The sequence below is a fragment of the Castor canadensis genome, chromosome 2 (genome assembly GCF_047511655.1).
Source record: "Castor canadensis chromosome 2, mCasCan1.hap1v2, whole genome shotgun sequence".
NCBI lineage: Eukaryota > Metazoa > Chordata > Mammalia > Rodentia > Castoridae > Castor > Castor canadensis.
This window is the reverse complement of record NC_133387.1, coordinates 145,084,110-145,100,710: the sequence shown is the minus strand read 5'-3', so window position 1 is coordinate 145,100,710 and position 16,601 is coordinate 145,084,110. Positions and strand designations below refer to the sequence as shown.

Here is a 16,601-nt window from a genome sequence, read left to right as displayed (position 1 = left end):
ATAATTATATTTCTTGGAACAATGGAATCCTATTTTACATCCAAATTGTGTCTTTTAAGGATTTTATTTTTGAAATTGTCAAAAATGCAGTTTCCAAGCTGGGCATGGTGGTGTACTCTTTTTTTTTTTTGTGGCACTAGGATTTGAACGCAGGGCCTCACACTTGCTAGGTGGATGCTATACCAGTTGAGCCAATCTGTTAGCCTGGTGAGGCAGCCTTGTAATCCCAGCACTTGGGAAGGAGACTGAGGCAGGATGGAGGAGGGAGGATTGTGAATTCTAGGCTAGCCTGGGTTACATAGTGAGAAGCCTGTCTTATAAAAACAACACACCAAAACAAAAACACATTTTCCCTAGGTATATGAGAAGATGCCATTTTGTTCATCATCACCTTGGTTTCTGATTCTATAGAATGACTTTGGCTTTTAGGAGACATAAATCTCTAGAGAGTGAGTTTTTCAGATTTCTTTTTTGCAGCTGTTAGGTGTGTGTGATTCAGATGCTGGAGCTCTTTGAAGACCTGCCCCAGAACACAAATTAATTCCAAGATCATTTGTACCAGATGAGGATTGCTCTGCTACCTACTGGAGATGTGGCTCAAGCAGTAGAGCACTTGCTTTACAAGCACAAAGCCCTGAGTTCAAACCCCATTCCCACAAAACAAGCAAAGAAAGATAGATTATAATGTGTCACTCTCTTCTGTTCAATGGTCCTCTGCTATTTGGTAGCTGAAACTTGTTTTCTCTCAAACAGGTAGTGCAAATGAAATGACTATGGTTACATTTTAAATCCTGTTATATAGCCTTGGACTGTGATCCTCTTGCTTCTGCCTCCCAGTGTTGGGAATGCCTGTGTGTGTTACCATGCCTGGCTGTTTTAAATCTTAATTTAATCTCTGAAGATGAATGAGCTAGAGAGTGAAAGCAACTGTTTAAGCTAGTTGCTTTTCAAGTGTAAAATACTGCTATTACCTTAAAGGACTTTTTTTTTCCTTTTCATCTTTGTTTGTGAAATCAGATTATTTACTGGTCTGATTCAAATAGGATTAACCTTAATATCTGTAGTTAATTAAGCCAAAATAAAGTATCATCCTTATTATACATATTTTTTTCTTTTGTGTTACTGGGGACCTAGGTCCTTCTACATGTTAGGCAAGAGCTGCACTATTGAGGTACATTCTACCCCCATGACATACTTTAACTAACTATATAGTGCTATAACAACCTGTTGAAATGTTATTTTGTTACCTGTGGTTAAAGTTTGTTACTAATGGATGAATTTGAAGGAAAAATCAGGTCAGGGAAGTCTACCTTGAACTGCAGTAGAATTTTGTAATCCTGATTGACCATCATTTCTGTAAATCATGGATGCTGATTTAAGATTTACATTAATCTGTGCAGATTACAGAGTTACTATAATCTGGGTTATAGTGATCTCAGAAGTGTATTTGAAATTGGGGGAATTAGTTATGTGTGTTATCTGTATTTAGTCTGTCCTCTAATGTGCTTGTAAAATCTTATGACTTACTTGGACATACCTAGAAATGTTAATTTGTATAGGACTAAAATGTTTCAACTGGGACTATGATTATCGCAGCATTTGTTCTTTCAAAGAGTGCAATGACTATAAACAAGTTTTTGAAGCCCAAAGTCAGTTCTAGATGTAACTACCTCGCTCTCTCTCTTATAACTTTACCTTTTATAAAACATTATTTCCCTCATTAAAAAACCAGAAAAGTTTTTAGTCCTACCTAAATTCTCGAAGAGCCTTTTCGGGATAATGTCCTGTAGTCAGAAGACAGAAGGCTATCCTCAATTCTTCTGAGTCTATGGAAACCAGTAAGAACTTCATGTTATTATGGGAAACACTAATCACAAGTGCTGCAGTTCTCCCTCTCTCTCTCCCTCCCTCCCTCCTCTTCTCTCCACCTCCAGGGCCTTGTGCTTGACCACTGAGCATGTCTCCAGCCTTAATTTTTTTTAATTTAATTTATTTTTTTATTATTCATATGTGCATACAATGCTTGGGTCATTTCTCCCCCCCTGCCCCCACCCCCTCCCTTACCTTCCATCCCACCCCCTCCCTCTCCCCCCCACTCCTTCGCTAACCAGCAGAAACTATTTTGCCTTTATCTCTAATTTTGTTGAAGAGAGAGTATAAGCAATAATAGGAAGGAACAAGGGTTTTTGCTGGTTGAGATAAGGATAGCTATATAGGGAGTTGAGTCACATTAATTTCCTGTGCATGTGTGTTACCTTCTAGGTTAATTCTTTTTGATCTAACCTTTTCTCTAGTTCCTGGTCCCCTTCTCCTATTGGTCTCAGTTGCTTTTAAGGTATCTGCTTTAGTTTCTCTGCGTTGAGGGCAACAAATGCTAGCTAATTTTTTAGATGTCTTACCTATCCTTATATCTCCCTTGTGTGCATTTGCTTTTATATTGTTTGTGATCAAAGTTCAGTCCCCTTGTTGTGTTTGCCCTTGATCTAATGTCCACATATGAGGGAGAACATACGATTTTTGGTCTTTTGGGCCAGGCTAACCTCACTCAGAATGATGTTCTCCAATTCCATCCATTTACCAGTGAATGATAACATTTCGTTCTTCTTCATGGCTGCATAAAATTCCATTGTGTATAGATACCACATTTTCTTAATCCATTCATCAGTGGTGGGGCATCTTGGCTGTTTCCATAACTTGGCTATTGTGAATAGTGTCCAGCCCTAAAAGTACTGTTAGGGCGAAATGGAGCTCTAGCTAACTTTTCCTTATTTTAATTATTCTACCATGCTATTGTTCTTAATTTGATATAGCTCTCTGTTAGGCATTTTCTTGCCTTGTTCATTTTTAATGGGCTTTATCATTTTAGGTTTTAATGCTGTTAAAATGTTACGTAGGGGACAGTGCTTATAGAAATACACTATGGTTTATGATGTATGTAATATAGTATATGCTAGAGATTTAAATCAGCTTTTCAAGCACATGATGTTTCTCTTCTCTTTCAAAAACATTTATAGTCATTGAAAGAAAACCTTGCAAGCTGTCGGGCCCTTACTGAAACAGAAAAGATTTCTTTTGAAACTCAGAAAAACAATCTTGCTACAGAAAATCACTATCTAAGACAAACTCTGGAGGTGGAAGAGAAAGCTGTATCTACATTACAGGAGGAGCTAAGGAAGCTAAGGGAACAGATAAGAATACTGGAAGATGACAGGACAAGTACTGAGCTCATCACGGAAAATCAGAAACTTAAGCAACATTTGGAAGAGGAAAAACAGAAGACACACAACTTCCTTAATCAAAGGGACACTCTGTTGGCAGAAGCAAGGATGCTAAAGATGGAACTAGAGAGAGAACGAGTAATAGCAGTGGCTTTAAAGACTGAACTTCAGCGGTTAAGCACTAGTCAGTCACAGGACGACTCAGATTCTCCCAATGTAGTGGCTGAGAAAAGGGAAATAGTGGTCTTACGGGAAAGACTCACTGAGATGGAGCAGAGGTTGAACTTTGAACAGCAGCGCTCTGATTTGTGGGAAAGACTATATGTTGAGGCAAAAGAACAAAATGGGAAGCAAGAAACTGATGGGAAAAAGAAAGGGAGCAGAGGAAGCCACAAGGCAAAGAATAAGTCAAAGGAAACATTTTTGGGAACGGTTAAGGAAACATTTGATGCCATGAAGAATTCTACTAAGGAGTTTGTGAGGCATCACAAAGAAAAAATTAAGCAGGCTAAGGAAGCTGTGAAGGAAAATCTGAAAAAGTTCTCAGATTCAGTTAAATCCACTTTCCGACATTTCAAAGATACCACCAAGAATATCTTTGATGAAAAGGGCAATAAAAGATTTGGTCCTGCAAAAGAAGCAGCAGCTGAGAAACCAAAAACAGTTTTTAGTGACTATTTGCACCCACAATATAAGGTGCCTACCCAAAATCAGGACCGCAGAGGCCCAAATATGCAAAAAGACGGAAGGAAGGAAAAGCCAATTCACTTTGAAGAACATAGAAAAAATATAAATTCACAGAAGTGTAGTGTTGAGCATGGCCATAGGGAAAACCATCATTCTTTCAGAAAAGGTTATTCGCTTGCATTTGAATGTGCTCAACAAAAAGCCATTAACCTTCTTAATGTAGCCAATCCCATAAGGATAGATGAATTCAGACGAATAATTGAAAGGTACTTATTAAAAGAACTGAGTGCTTTTCATCATTGGAAAGAACTTGACCAATTCATCAATAAGTTTTTCCTAAATGGTGTCTTTAGACATGATCAGAAGCTCTTCACAGACTTTGTTAATGATGTGAAAGATTATCTTACCGACATGAAGGAGTATCAAGTAGATAATGATGGAGTGTTTGAGAAGTTGGATGGATATATATATAGACACATTGATCTCACTTTTTCCCCTTCAAATGGACCCAGGTCGGTTTACATAAGACCATGCTATTATAATAGTTTCTAACAGTTATAAACTAAACAGAATTTTTATATTTGATGAGTTTCTTGGAAAGTTACAATTTAAGAGATGCCACTGAAAAGACAGAATAAATTGGAAGATAGTTCTTAAATTATAGACTGAAAATTTCATGAACATTATAGACTTGAGCAAATGATTTAATTTCTATTTTATAAATCAGTTAAGGATATATAAATCCTATTTTGGCCAATTTTGGTTCTTTTCAGTTTATGTGAAATTAAATTATTTTTCTTTTAGTCTTTATTTACTTACTTTAGGAGGCTAGAAATGAACAACATGAATTTTACTCTAAAATCAGAGGAGCTCATGCAGTTCTGATATCCATCTGTTTTCATTTGTCCAGTCCACATACCAACTTAAGTATTCTACTTAATACTTTCACAGGGGTGTTACTGGTAAGCATGATGGAAGAGGCAAACTCAGTAAGCGAGAGACATTCTAATGTGTGTGTTTCCTATGTTTTTACCCATTGTTTATCAGCTTTTTATTATGTAAACACAAAACTCTCCTAATGTTCAAATGTTAGTTTCACTTTTTACTTTTGAGATATATACGTTACTATATTTCTGTGTGAATAAATGTAATGCGTCTATAAAATAATGAGACTGATTTCTGGTATCTTCAGTTATTAAGCAAACACCTAGTGCTATAATAAGCAAAGTGCTGTGCTGGGAGACTGCTTTGAGAAAACAAATGAAAAACTAGAAAGTTGCTCACAGCTAGGTAAATACAGTAAGTGAAATGAAGATGGGGCATGTATGTAGTGATCGCAGGCTATGGAAATGTTTGGAAAGGCCTCATGAATGAACTGGCCTTTCAGCTAGCCTTGTTTTTTAAATAGCTTGTGAAAGAGAAATGAGAATTAGCTACACAGATGGGAAGGCATTTACAAAGGCATGGAGATAGGAAGACATACTACATAAGTAGTGCTGGGGATGAATTTTTTAAAATGTCCTTATTTTAGACCAAAGTATTTGTCTTGTAGGACATGGAGAACTTCAGAAGAATACTGTAGTGGGGTGGGGGATTGTATTCCCGTTTAGGTAACTGGCCGTAGTCTAGAGGATTGATTGGAAAGGTGTGAAGCCAGAATCCTGTGGTCAACACAATACAGACATGAGCTGATGAGTATCTAAACAAGAACAGTTGAAGTGGACAGGAGACAGAACAATAGAAAACTTTAGTTAGGTCTTGTGCAAGAGGAGAAAGCAGTGACGTCTAGATTTTTTGGTATGGTTTGCCTGCCTGATCATTAGCACTTAGGGAATACAAGACAGTTTTAGGAAGAGAAATTTATGTGAGAATTGTTTGGAGAGGGTTAGTTGGCAATTTAGTTATAAAGGCCATCTCTTGAGCCCAGACTCTACTCTGTAACATTTCTGCTGGAAGTAGTTACCAGGCTCCTGGGGAACATCCGACATCAATGGGCTTGTTGACAAGACTACAGACTGGCATCTTGACAACTAAAAAATCATGTCAAGTAAAAGAATATTCAAATGTGTCAAATGCTTTTTTCAAAAGTTGACTGAAAAATGTTTATTGGCTTAGGAATTGAGTGACTATGGATGGCAGTATGGATTCCATGAAGTAGTAACAGAAACCTAATACAGAGACTGAAGAAAGGCAGTATAGATACTGAACTTTTATTGTAAGAGAGGCAAAGTTAGAGACTTTGTTTTGCTTTGTTTGTAAGAGATGTGTATATATTTCTGCTGAGGGATAAAGCCAATAGGGGGAGGGATGGATTTTTAAGGAAAGGAAAAACAATGGAAATACATCTCATTATTTTATTGTCACATTTCTAGTGCTTTAAAAAAAAAAAAAAACCTGTTCAGCATTTCCCCTTTTTGCAAGTATGGTTATATTTGCCTGTTTTTTCTTTAGGGTAAAAAAAAGTACAATACTCACCAAATCCACCCCTTTCCTGCCTGTTTTGGGCAAATCTATGTGTCACATTAACATCTTTTCACAGTGTTCAGATAGTAGATTAATGGATAGTAGATTAATGGAGTAGATTAAATAGAACTAACATAGATAAAAAATGTGTTTACTACTTTCAGTCGACCTGATAAAAAGCAACGTATGGTAAATATTGAAAACTCCAGGCATCGAAAACAAGAGCAGAAGCACCTTCAGCCACAGCCTTACAAAAGGGAAGGTAAATGGCATAAATATGGTCGCACTAATGGAAGACACATGGCAAATGTTGAGATAGAATTGGGGCAATTACCTTTTGATCCAAAATACTGATTTATGCTTAAGTTAAATTAGAAAATTGAGACAGATGGATGCTTTCTACAATGTTTGGTGTTGAAACTTAAGATGAAATTATCAAAAGGATCAGTTTGCTGGCTTTACACTACTCAGAAGCATCAGTCAAAAGCTTACTAACCTGCATTTTCTTGTAACTTACTTTGTTGAATTTGGGGGGAGAGGAGTGGAAAAAACAGTTTTATTAAGGAAGCCAGGCATGTGACAGATTTTGTGCATGAAATGAAAACTTCTTTGTGTATGAGCTTAAAACAAGCCCAAATGATACAAGATAATGTGTAATTAGCAGTGTTAGATTTGCAGTAGATCTTGAAAAAAGTATGTTGTGATGGAATTTCATCTTTAACGTTTTAATCTTACACTTTTTATCTTTTTGTGGGTTCAAGAGCCCGTTGACTTGTGAAGAATTTGCTGCCTTCTTAAGAGCTTGCTGATTTGTTCTCTTGTGAAATTTCTTTCAATCTGAATATTATGGAAGAAACAATAAAACTACACCATGAGGAAAACGAAAGGTCTTTATTTAAAATCTGGCATTGTATTACTATGTGGTGTTTTACTTTGTGGTATTTTACACAATTCCTCAGTAGTGGTATTTGGTAAAGCAGTCCATAACTATTTATTGCAAATTCCATGAATCACACTTGGTGTTGACTAAAGTGTTTCAGCACTGTCTGAATGTTTTCACCTGGTAATACCAGTTTCTCTGCAGAAGTTCTAAACACAGTTCAGAATCTCACCTTCTGTTGAGTTTCCCATTTAACTTCTGTTCATAGACATATATGTGACTTCCAGTTCGACCCTCTGGCAAGTGAGTGTGGAAGAAAACAGCAGTCCTCTCATAATTTCTTGCAGTTAGGAAAGCACTTATTTCCTAGAAGTAAATAAATGTTTTTATGTAAATAAAGGCTACATTTTCTGACTATCGATTAAAAGAATTTTAGAATGTCCAATTCTAACTGTGCCCTTTGCATCTTTCTCTTCATACAAGATTTCTTAATAAAAGAGTTAACTTATTGATGATAACGAATGTACCTTGACATTTATAGAACTGGAACTGATTTTTGATGGGGGAAAAGATCAACTACAGGAGTTGAAAGGGATCATAAAATAAATTATATGGTCTATTTACCTTAGTGTTTGCTAATCTTGAGGTGAAATATAAATAATTGTATTTTCTTCTTTTCCTTGTTTACTTACTTCCTCCAAAACACTGAAGATGATCAAGTGAGTAGGCAATGATGCATCATTGTGAAACTCTTTATGTAACCAGTTTAAGGGATTTAGGTAAAATATGTCTGCTTCATCAAGATACTGAGTTTTTCCAGTCAAGTCTGGGGGACACTGGAGAAATCTCATTTGAAGTGGACAATGAACATGGCTATGAAAAGAGAAGTTACCATAATAGTTAGAAGAAGTAAAAAAAAAAAAAAAGTTCATATTATTATTAATACACACACACACATATATATTTAGCAAAATGAGAAATCTGAATATGTAAGTTGTATTCCAGTTAAGGTGAAGGGTGAGGAAGCAAGCCTTAGTACATTTTATCAAAGATGGAGCATCTGACTTTCCTATGTAACAAAAGCATAACAAGCCCAGACTAAAGCATAAAACTCCATTTCAAGGAGAGAAGTAGGGCCAGTTAGCAGCTTGAGGAACTCTGCATTTGTATGCTGGTCCAGAAGTCTTAAGTGGTTTTTGAAACCAGGTAAGTTACCTTGTTAACACAGAAGTTTTCTGAAGGCTTATTTGGTAAGTAGAAAACTGGTGATAAAAGGGAAAGGATTCTTGCTGTCTTCCCTTTATGTGCCAGAAGGACATTTAAGGTCAAACCATTAAAATGACAAGTCTTGATCTTGCCTCAGTCTCTAGAGTGCTAGGATTATGGGTATGTGCCACCACACCTGGCTTGAGTTTTAAAATTTATTACCATCTGAACAATGACCAATTGTTTGGATGCGGAGATTTTTAAATTTTGTGTGTGTATATGTTGCTGGGTTGAACCCAGAGTCTTGTACATGTCTAGACAAGACAAGTGCTCTGTCACTGAGCTACATCCACAGCTAACTTTCAGTTTTCTTAATAACATCACATACATTACCTGTAATAAGGAGTAGAATGGCATGGCATCAGTATAAGTATTGAGGCTGAAGATTTATTGGGACTGTTGTAACAGAATTTTTGAATATGACTCATGACATCAAGAGTGCCTCGTTGGTGAACTAAACCAGTATAGAGTGCAAGGAGCATATTTGATAAAAACAGGAAACTTAGAGCTGGTTTCTTCCATGATTTCAGGTGGGTAAGTGAGTATCCTATGTGAAGAGAGGTACATTGAACTGTTACACTAGCAATCTTTTATGTTAATTGCAAATACATTTATAATTTGTCATGGAAACAGTAAGCAGTCGTAATTCCTCTAACCATTCACCCTCATTGTGCTGTCACGTAGATCTTGGCCTTAGTAATTTCCACCCAGTGAAAAGCTTGGTAGTATGGTAGACATATTATGGCTGCCAAATATAACGTGCAGATTTAAAGTGTCTTGACATTGAAAATTTACTACCGGAATTACAGAAATTGGAGTTTTTAAAAGGCAGAGTTGGAAAGACACATTATATTGCCAGACTGAATGAGCCCAAGAGAAGCCTAGCGTCCATGGTTTTCTTACATGAAAGCAGTAGTACTGCTACCAATTCTGGGTTGTCAGTGGCCAATGTAGACTTCTCTCTGGTGAAGCCACTTTTTCTGTTTTTTAAAAATCAAAACTGCACATGCACATTGCTTCAATAGCATCCCAACTTTTTTAAAAAAATGGGCTGAGGCATAACTCAGTAGAGGAGACTACCTATTGGTCTTGAGTGCAAACCCCAATACTGCATAGTTCAATGGGTGAGTGCTTGTCCAACATTCACAAGACTGGCTTTGATCCTAGCATCACACCCAACTCAGAATAGGTAGCAGGTGCTAGGAAAAAAAAAAAATGAGTAGCTCACTCTTAAGAATTGCAGTCTTATTAAAGCAATAGCACCTTCCTTTTACAGATGAGGGAACTGAGACACAGTGTTATGAAGTTCAGTAAACATGTTTTTGTAGTGTTAAGTCTTTATAGGATTGAGGGATTCTGGTTAGGCAAGATAGGTTATTACAGATTGAAAACAGAATTCTAATTCTTCCTCTCTCCACTATGGGCTGGTATTTATTTCCTCATCTCTTGAATCTGGCCTGGTCTTTTGACTGCTTTGACCAAAAGAATGTGGTGGAAGTGACATGTACAGATTCTAGGCCAAACCCTCTCTTGGAATCCGCTAGCCAACTGGAGGATGAGAGAACACAGAAGAGCTGAGGTGCCTCATCCTACAGCCAGCTGAACCCTAAACATGTGAGAGCCCTGCGTAGGTCACCAAAGCTGGCTACTCGATCTGCAGCTGATCACATCTGTGTAAGTGAGCACAGCAGACATGAGATGCAGCTTGTGAGAATGAATGGAATTTAAACCTATTAAGTTTTGAGGGACCTGTTATTACAGCAGTGGGTAACAGAGTTGTTAACATTTATATGTAACCAGGTTAAAATAGGTCACACAAGCAGAATAAGGCTAAGATTTGAGATGTAATATGACTAAAAACTCCAGGTGGTTAAGAGACTCAGTAATTTAAAACATGAAAAACTTCAAAGACAACTGTCTGACAGTATTCCTGAATGTCCAAAGACTTCTGTGGAGGAGAGCTTAGTACTTAATTGGTCCTACTGTTTGAAGCTCCTGACTGTAAAGACCTCTGACTCTTGGTGGAAGTACAAATCTAGCAATCAGATTCTTTGGGCCATTCCAGAATCTTGGGTCTGTTTGTATCATGAGGGAAAGATGACATCCTGTGAGGACACCAGGGGTATCTGTAGGTGTCAGTCAGGACTAACAGGGTGATGGAATAAAGGGTGATTTTTCTGAAATAGCATGGGATCGCTCTGCCTCTCAGTAGCATTTTATTTCAACCTCTGAGATAGGAACAGGCCCTGGTTGCAGAGATCTTGCCACTTAAAAAGTCTTAACTTTTGTATTGGGAGTAAATATCCAGACAACTTCCATCACTCTCTAAATACTTTGTAAAGAAACAGGGCAGAGAAGGTGAACTTAGAAAGCTCAGATTAAAACGGAAATCAAGTTCCCAAATTAATCAAACCACGAAAAGACACATTATCTGTCCTCTAGTACTCTGGCAATGCTTGATTTAATTGTAACTAACGCTCAGGTAACATAACACCTTAATAGTGGCTCACATCTGTAATCCTAGCTAGCTCTTCAGGAGGCAGAGATCAGGAGGATCAAGTATTGAAGCCAGCCCCCCAAATAGTTCCTGAGACCGTATCTCAAAAATATCCAACATAAAAAACAGGGCTGGAGGAGTGGTTCAAGTGACTGCCTTGCAAGTGAGAGGCCTTTAATTCAAACCTCAGTACCACCAAAAAAACCCAAAAACCAAACAAAAAATGAGGCTTTGGTTTCAGTACTTCAGATGTATCAATACACAGATGTATATATTTATCTAAACTGTAGACAATACAACGTTATGTCTGAGATCTACAGGAGTTGTATACTTGAAAGCTGCCTGACTGCATTTTGTTTTAAGAAAAAAGTGAGTTTGATACCTGCAACTTCCTACTTTTTTTTTCCAGCCTCCAGGCTCATTTGGTTACTCATTTCCTTCCTTCCCAATCCAGTTTTTTTTTTCCCCCTTAAGGTCTTAATATTTGAAGTAAGCCAGTAGTCATTTATTTTGAATTAAACTTGGAAGTTGTTAAAGTTTTGATTTATAATTCTTTCAAACCAACCAATATAAATATCTGGATTTCCCTGAGCTGGGTAAAAAGATTTTTTTTTTCAAGTTACAAGTAAAAATTATACTTGCCGAGACCTCATGGAAAAATGGAGAAAAAGCCAAAATTAAAATCACAACAGTGATTATTTTAAAAATTATATTTTCACTAGAGTTCAGTGTAAGTGTTAAAGGAATAAATAAGGGCTGGAGGCATTAGTTTCAACAGCTGTGAATATACTTTTGTGAAATTGAAGACCCTGCAGTTTAGCCATAAACTTAAAATATCTATTTGAAAACAGACATTCTTTTTTTTTTTAATGAAAGATTTCTAAGAAACACCACCCAAATGTGGTTTGCATATTGGGTCCTAATGTTTTTATCTTACTTTATATAATATACAAAAAAAGATACTTAGATTACAAGCTGGATGTGGTGGTTCATGTAACCTCAGCACTTGAGAGGTAGAAGCAGGAGGAAGGAGAGTTCAAAGCCAACCTGGGCTTGAGCTGCATAGTCAGACCTCATCTCAAATACACACACACACACACAATATTTAAATTACAGAAAGGAAATACTGCAGTAATATAATTAATTTGTAATTAAGCAATTTTCAATCCTAGCTACTTGCAGGGAGGCAGAGATTGGGAGGATCACAGTTCAAGGCCAGCCAGGCAAAAAATTGACTCCATTTCAATCAATGGCTAGGTGCAGTGGGGCATTCCTGTCATCCCAGCTACTTGGGGAAGCACAAATACGATCAGTCCAAGTCAGCTCAGGAATAAATGGAAACCCTATCTCAAAAATAACCAGAGCAAAAGGGCTGCTGGAGTGACTCAAGTGGTAGAGCACCTGCCTAGCAAGCATAAGGCCCTTGAGTTCAATCCCCAGTATTGCCCCATCCCACCCCCAAAAAGAAGCAATTTTCACTTTATCTAGTTGAAAATAAGTTCAATGAGCATTTCATTATCTTTTAACTTTCTATATAAATTATGTTCCATATTAAACAAAAACACTTACCACAGAACACCATACAAAATGGTAAAACTGGATAGATAAACCTGAATTCTTTGTGACCCAACATGCTATAATAATAAAAGATATTAGGAGAAAACATTATTTTTAATATTATAGGACAGTTTGAGAAATAAATGTATTTAAACTGAAATATAATTAACATCTGTTTTCTACTTGGAGACTGAATTTCTTCAGGAAAGGAGGTGATTCACCTTTAGTTAGAAGGTGATTATGATGTGTTAAAGCTAACAGTATTTAATATCAAGGTAAATTTCAAAGTGCAATTACAGTCAGAAGAAAGGGTTTCATTTTTTTTGGTGGTGGTACTGGGGTTTGAATTTGGCCTCACACTTGTTGGGCAGGTGGCTTTACCACTTGATCCATTCTACCAGCCCAAGTTCCTATTTATTTATTTATATCTTTTTCTCTTTTTTGCTTCAGGCTGTTGAGCCTGGAAACGGTGCAGGCAGCGGTGACCTGGGGTGGAGAGCTCCTTTTTTTTAAAGGAAATAAAACCTTAAAAAAAATTGAATACAATCCTTGTTAGCACTCTATGTATCTAAAGTATTCATTCTGAGCACCAGTATAATTACTACATCTGTCTTCTAAAATAATCCCCACTAACAAAACCTTATGTTAGCTTGCTTTTTGAAGAATTCACTTCAGTTCATTTAAAAAGTTACTACTTGGACAAATGAAATCTTACCTGTATACTAACAGTGTCCACAGCACACTCACCAGAAGTATCCGATATCTCTTTGGAGCTAGAAGGCAGCCATGAATAAAGAAGGGTAAGTGAGTACCCAGCACAACTGGAAATCCTTGACTGAAGTACCAGTGCCACGGATGTGAACCATAAAATGTTCCCAAATTCTGAAGCACGTTAAATTTCAAGAAATTAAATTGAACCAGAGTCCACTAACATAGTTGAAAGGAAAGAGAAATAGAAATGTATTAGGGTCAAATATTAATCTTTGGCATTTGGAATTTGACAAACGATATTAAAATTTCAGTCAATAAGTTAGGCAGTAACTTGCATTAAGACTCACACCTGTAGACCTAGCTACTTGAGAGGCAGAGATCAGGAGGATCACAGTTTGAAGCCAGCCCAGATGAAAAAGTTTGTGAGACCCTATCTCGAAAACACTCAACATAAAAAAGGGCTGGCAGAGAGTGACTCAAGTGGTAGAGTACCCACTTAACAAGTGTGAGGCCTTGAGTTTGAACCCCCGTACCACCACCAATAATAATTCTGAGTAATGACTATATGAAATCAATCCTAACTATTGTCTTTTTCTTCTATAAGAATACGAATTGATGTGTTCTTTGTTAATTTGTAAAATACTGGATTTTGAGATTTAAGTTGACTCAAATTATGAATAAATGTTCATACATATTTTGGCAATTTAAGTTTTATGTTAATTAGAGAGAGAGGAGCCTAAAAGTAACTTTTATTAGATGGTGTGTGTGGTACTCACAGTAACAATTTTACTCTAGTACTTCACCATATCACATCAGGTACTATGAAAAACTTAACATTACAATTTGAGTCAGAGCACAAAGCTGGTAATGACAGCAACAGTAACATAATACTAGGTACATTAAATGCTCACTTGTGCCAGAAAATGTAAGCATTTTATACCTGTTACCTCATTTAATCTTATGAGACAAGTTCCACTTGTCCAAGATCACATAGCTAAAAGTGAGAGTTCTAAGTTTCAAACTGTGATTTGGGGTTCCAGAGCCACAGCTAACTTTTTTGGGGGGGAGGGGTGCGGAGTGAAGGGAATTCACTTTTTAAAATTTTTTATTAGGATATATTCGTTGTACAAGGGGGATTCATTGTGACAATTCCAAATAGGCTTATATTGTACATTGGTCGTATCACACCCACCTTCTCTCCCCCTCAACCCCTTCCCCATTCCACTTAAAGCAATTGCAAGAGTTTTCTTTGTTCTATTTCATGTAAGTACCTGAAGTCCATCAACCAATATACACTCAACTTAATCTCCTTTGTTCACCCTCCCACAAGTACCCCCCCAACACTGAACCTATTCTATAGTCCTGTCTTTGTCATTAATATTTAAGTTGATGTTCAAAGTGTATGCCCACTGTAGGTATACTTTACTTTGATCCATTTAACCCCTTCCTTTACTCACCCTTACCTCCCACCCCCCATTTTTCAATACATATCCTTATATCCTGTACCTTCACAGATGTTGTTTTATGATATTGTTGATGCTTTGTCATTCTCTTTTCCTTTCCCTCCTAGTGAAGGGAATTTAAAACCAACCAAAGACCATTACCTACAATTATGAGATTAAAATATCAAACAAACAAATGATTGAAGTATATTTTTGGTTGATAGATTTCTGGATGATTAAGGTGATCAATGTTGTAAAAAATTTTAACCTTTATTATTATAAACCCAACAAAGATGTAGGTATGCCTCCCTCTCTTAAAAATGGACTCTTCTGAATACCAGCTAGGAATACATTATAGAAATCACAGCAAATTAAACCAAAAGCATACTCTTAAGTCTTTTTTAAATTTTTGTTTTGAGATGGTCTCACTCTGTAGCCCAGGCTGGCCTTGAACTTGAAATCTAGGTTTCATTAAAATAAATGATTGAAATAAAAATAGCTCTTAATATATTTTTACTTACTTGGCCAAAAAAAATACGATCAATTACCAGAGACAAACTCAAGGTTACAAATCTGAAAAACAAAATAGAATTGTGACTAACATTCAGAACCTACTGAAAACCCAGTATTGCCATATGGCTTTAAAAGACACTTTTAGAAATGCTTTAAAATTTCATCAACTGAATATGTATTTATACATTTTGAAAGACTGACCAGGCACCATGGCTCATGCCTGTAATATGGCTACAATCCTAACTACTTAGGAGACAGAGATCAGGAGGATTATGGTTCAAAGCCAGCCCTGGGCAAATAGTTCAAGAGACCCTATCTTGAAAATACCCAATACAAAAAAGGACTGACAGAGTGACTCAAGTGGTAGAGAACCTGCCTAGCAAGCATAAGGCCCTGAGTTCAACCCCAACACTGCAAAAAGAACCAAAGTATACTTACCTACTGTTGGGTAACAAATTTTCCCCAAACTTGGCAACATAAGAATATATTACTTCCTATTTCCTGTGGTAAAAATTCCAGGTTTAGCTTGGCTAGGTGGTTCTGGCTCAAGATCTCTCACAAACTAGTAAGGTCAAGAGAGTGATTAGGGATTGAAGAGCAATTGGCTTCTAATCTCCTTACATTGGCTGGGCTCAGTGCCTTGATTCAGGGCCCTCCCCTTAAGACTGCCTCATGACACAGTGACTGGCTGCTTCCAGGTGAGTTAGCCACGTGAAAGCGAATCAGGCACCCAAAATGGAAGCCACAGTCTTTATAACCTAGTCTTGGGAGTGATGCCCAACTCAATATTCTGCTCTTTAGAAATGTGTGAACAAATGTAGCTCACATTTGAGTACAGGGTTGTATGATGGCAAAGGATGACTTTCAACCTTTCTTTTGAATTTCATGACAATGGAATCGTAACACATACATTCTTGTTCCTGGTTTTCTTCCATCATCATGCTTGAGAGACTGAACTATGTTTTTCTGTGTGCTGCAGTTTATTAACTTATAATACTGTGTAACTGTACACTACACTGTATTGTGTTAATGGAGACTGTGCCCATTTTCAGCTACTATGAATAGTGTTGCTACATTCTTTTACAAATCATTTGGTGCCCATAAGTATGTATTTGTGTTTGGCATATATCTAGGATTGCAACTGCTAGTATAAGCAGTCAACTTTAGTTTTATCAATTTATAGTCTCATAGGAACATACAAGGGTTCCATGTTGTTTCTAGTCATTTGAGCAGATGTATGTCAGTTTTAATTTTCATCGTAACTAATGAGATAAGTACCTTTACATTTACTGGCCATTTGGAAGGTCTTTTTTTTTTGGTGGTACTAGGGTTTGAACTCAGGGCTTATGCTTGCAGAACAAAGCAGG

The 16,601-nt window shown here is 36.9% G+C and overlaps 2 protein-coding genes across 8 annotated transcripts in view; one reads left to right on the top strand and one right to left on the bottom strand.

Annotated features, from left to right (window-relative positions):
* The window catches only part of Ccpg1 (cell cycle progression 1), a 47,844-nt gene extending 34,345 nt beyond the window's left edge, over positions 1 to 13,499 (top strand). For 3 of the 4 annotated variants that reach the window (XM_074065991.1, XM_020159692.2, XM_074065989.1), the window contains 2 exons: positions 3,015 to 4,417; positions 6,533 to 13,499. In XM_074065991.1, coding sequence (XP_073922092.1) covers positions 3,015 to 4,417; positions 6,533 to 6,722 — 1,593 coding nt within the window. In that variant the 3' untranslated portion in view covers positions 6,723 to 13,499. The remainder of the gene's footprint in view (positions 1 to 3,014; positions 4,418 to 6,532) is intronic. The other variant, XM_074065990.1, reaches the window with a different exon arrangement.
* Pigb (phosphatidylinositol glycan anchor biosynthesis class B) overlaps positions 1 to 16,601 on the bottom strand; it is a 61,828-nt gene that overhangs the window by 28,910 nt on the left and 16,317 nt on the right. For 3 of the 4 annotated variants that reach the window (XM_074065993.1, XM_074065992.1, XM_074065994.1), the window contains 7 exons: positions 15,243 to 15,294; positions 13,284 to 13,495; positions 12,581 to 12,645; positions 8,848 to 9,061; positions 7,941 to 8,121; positions 7,481 to 7,614; positions 1,751 to 1,826 (listed from right to left, as the gene is read on the bottom strand). In XM_074065993.1, the coding sequence (XP_073922094.1) occupies positions 1,751 to 1,826; positions 7,481 to 7,614; positions 7,941 to 8,121; positions 8,848 to 9,061; positions 12,581 to 12,645; positions 13,284 to 13,495; positions 15,243 to 15,294 (934 nt within the window). The remainder of the gene's footprint in view (positions 1 to 1,750; positions 1,827 to 7,480; positions 7,615 to 7,940; positions 8,122 to 8,847; positions 9,062 to 12,580; positions 12,646 to 13,283; positions 13,496 to 15,242; positions 15,295 to 16,601) is intronic. The other variant, XM_074065996.1, reaches the window with a different exon arrangement.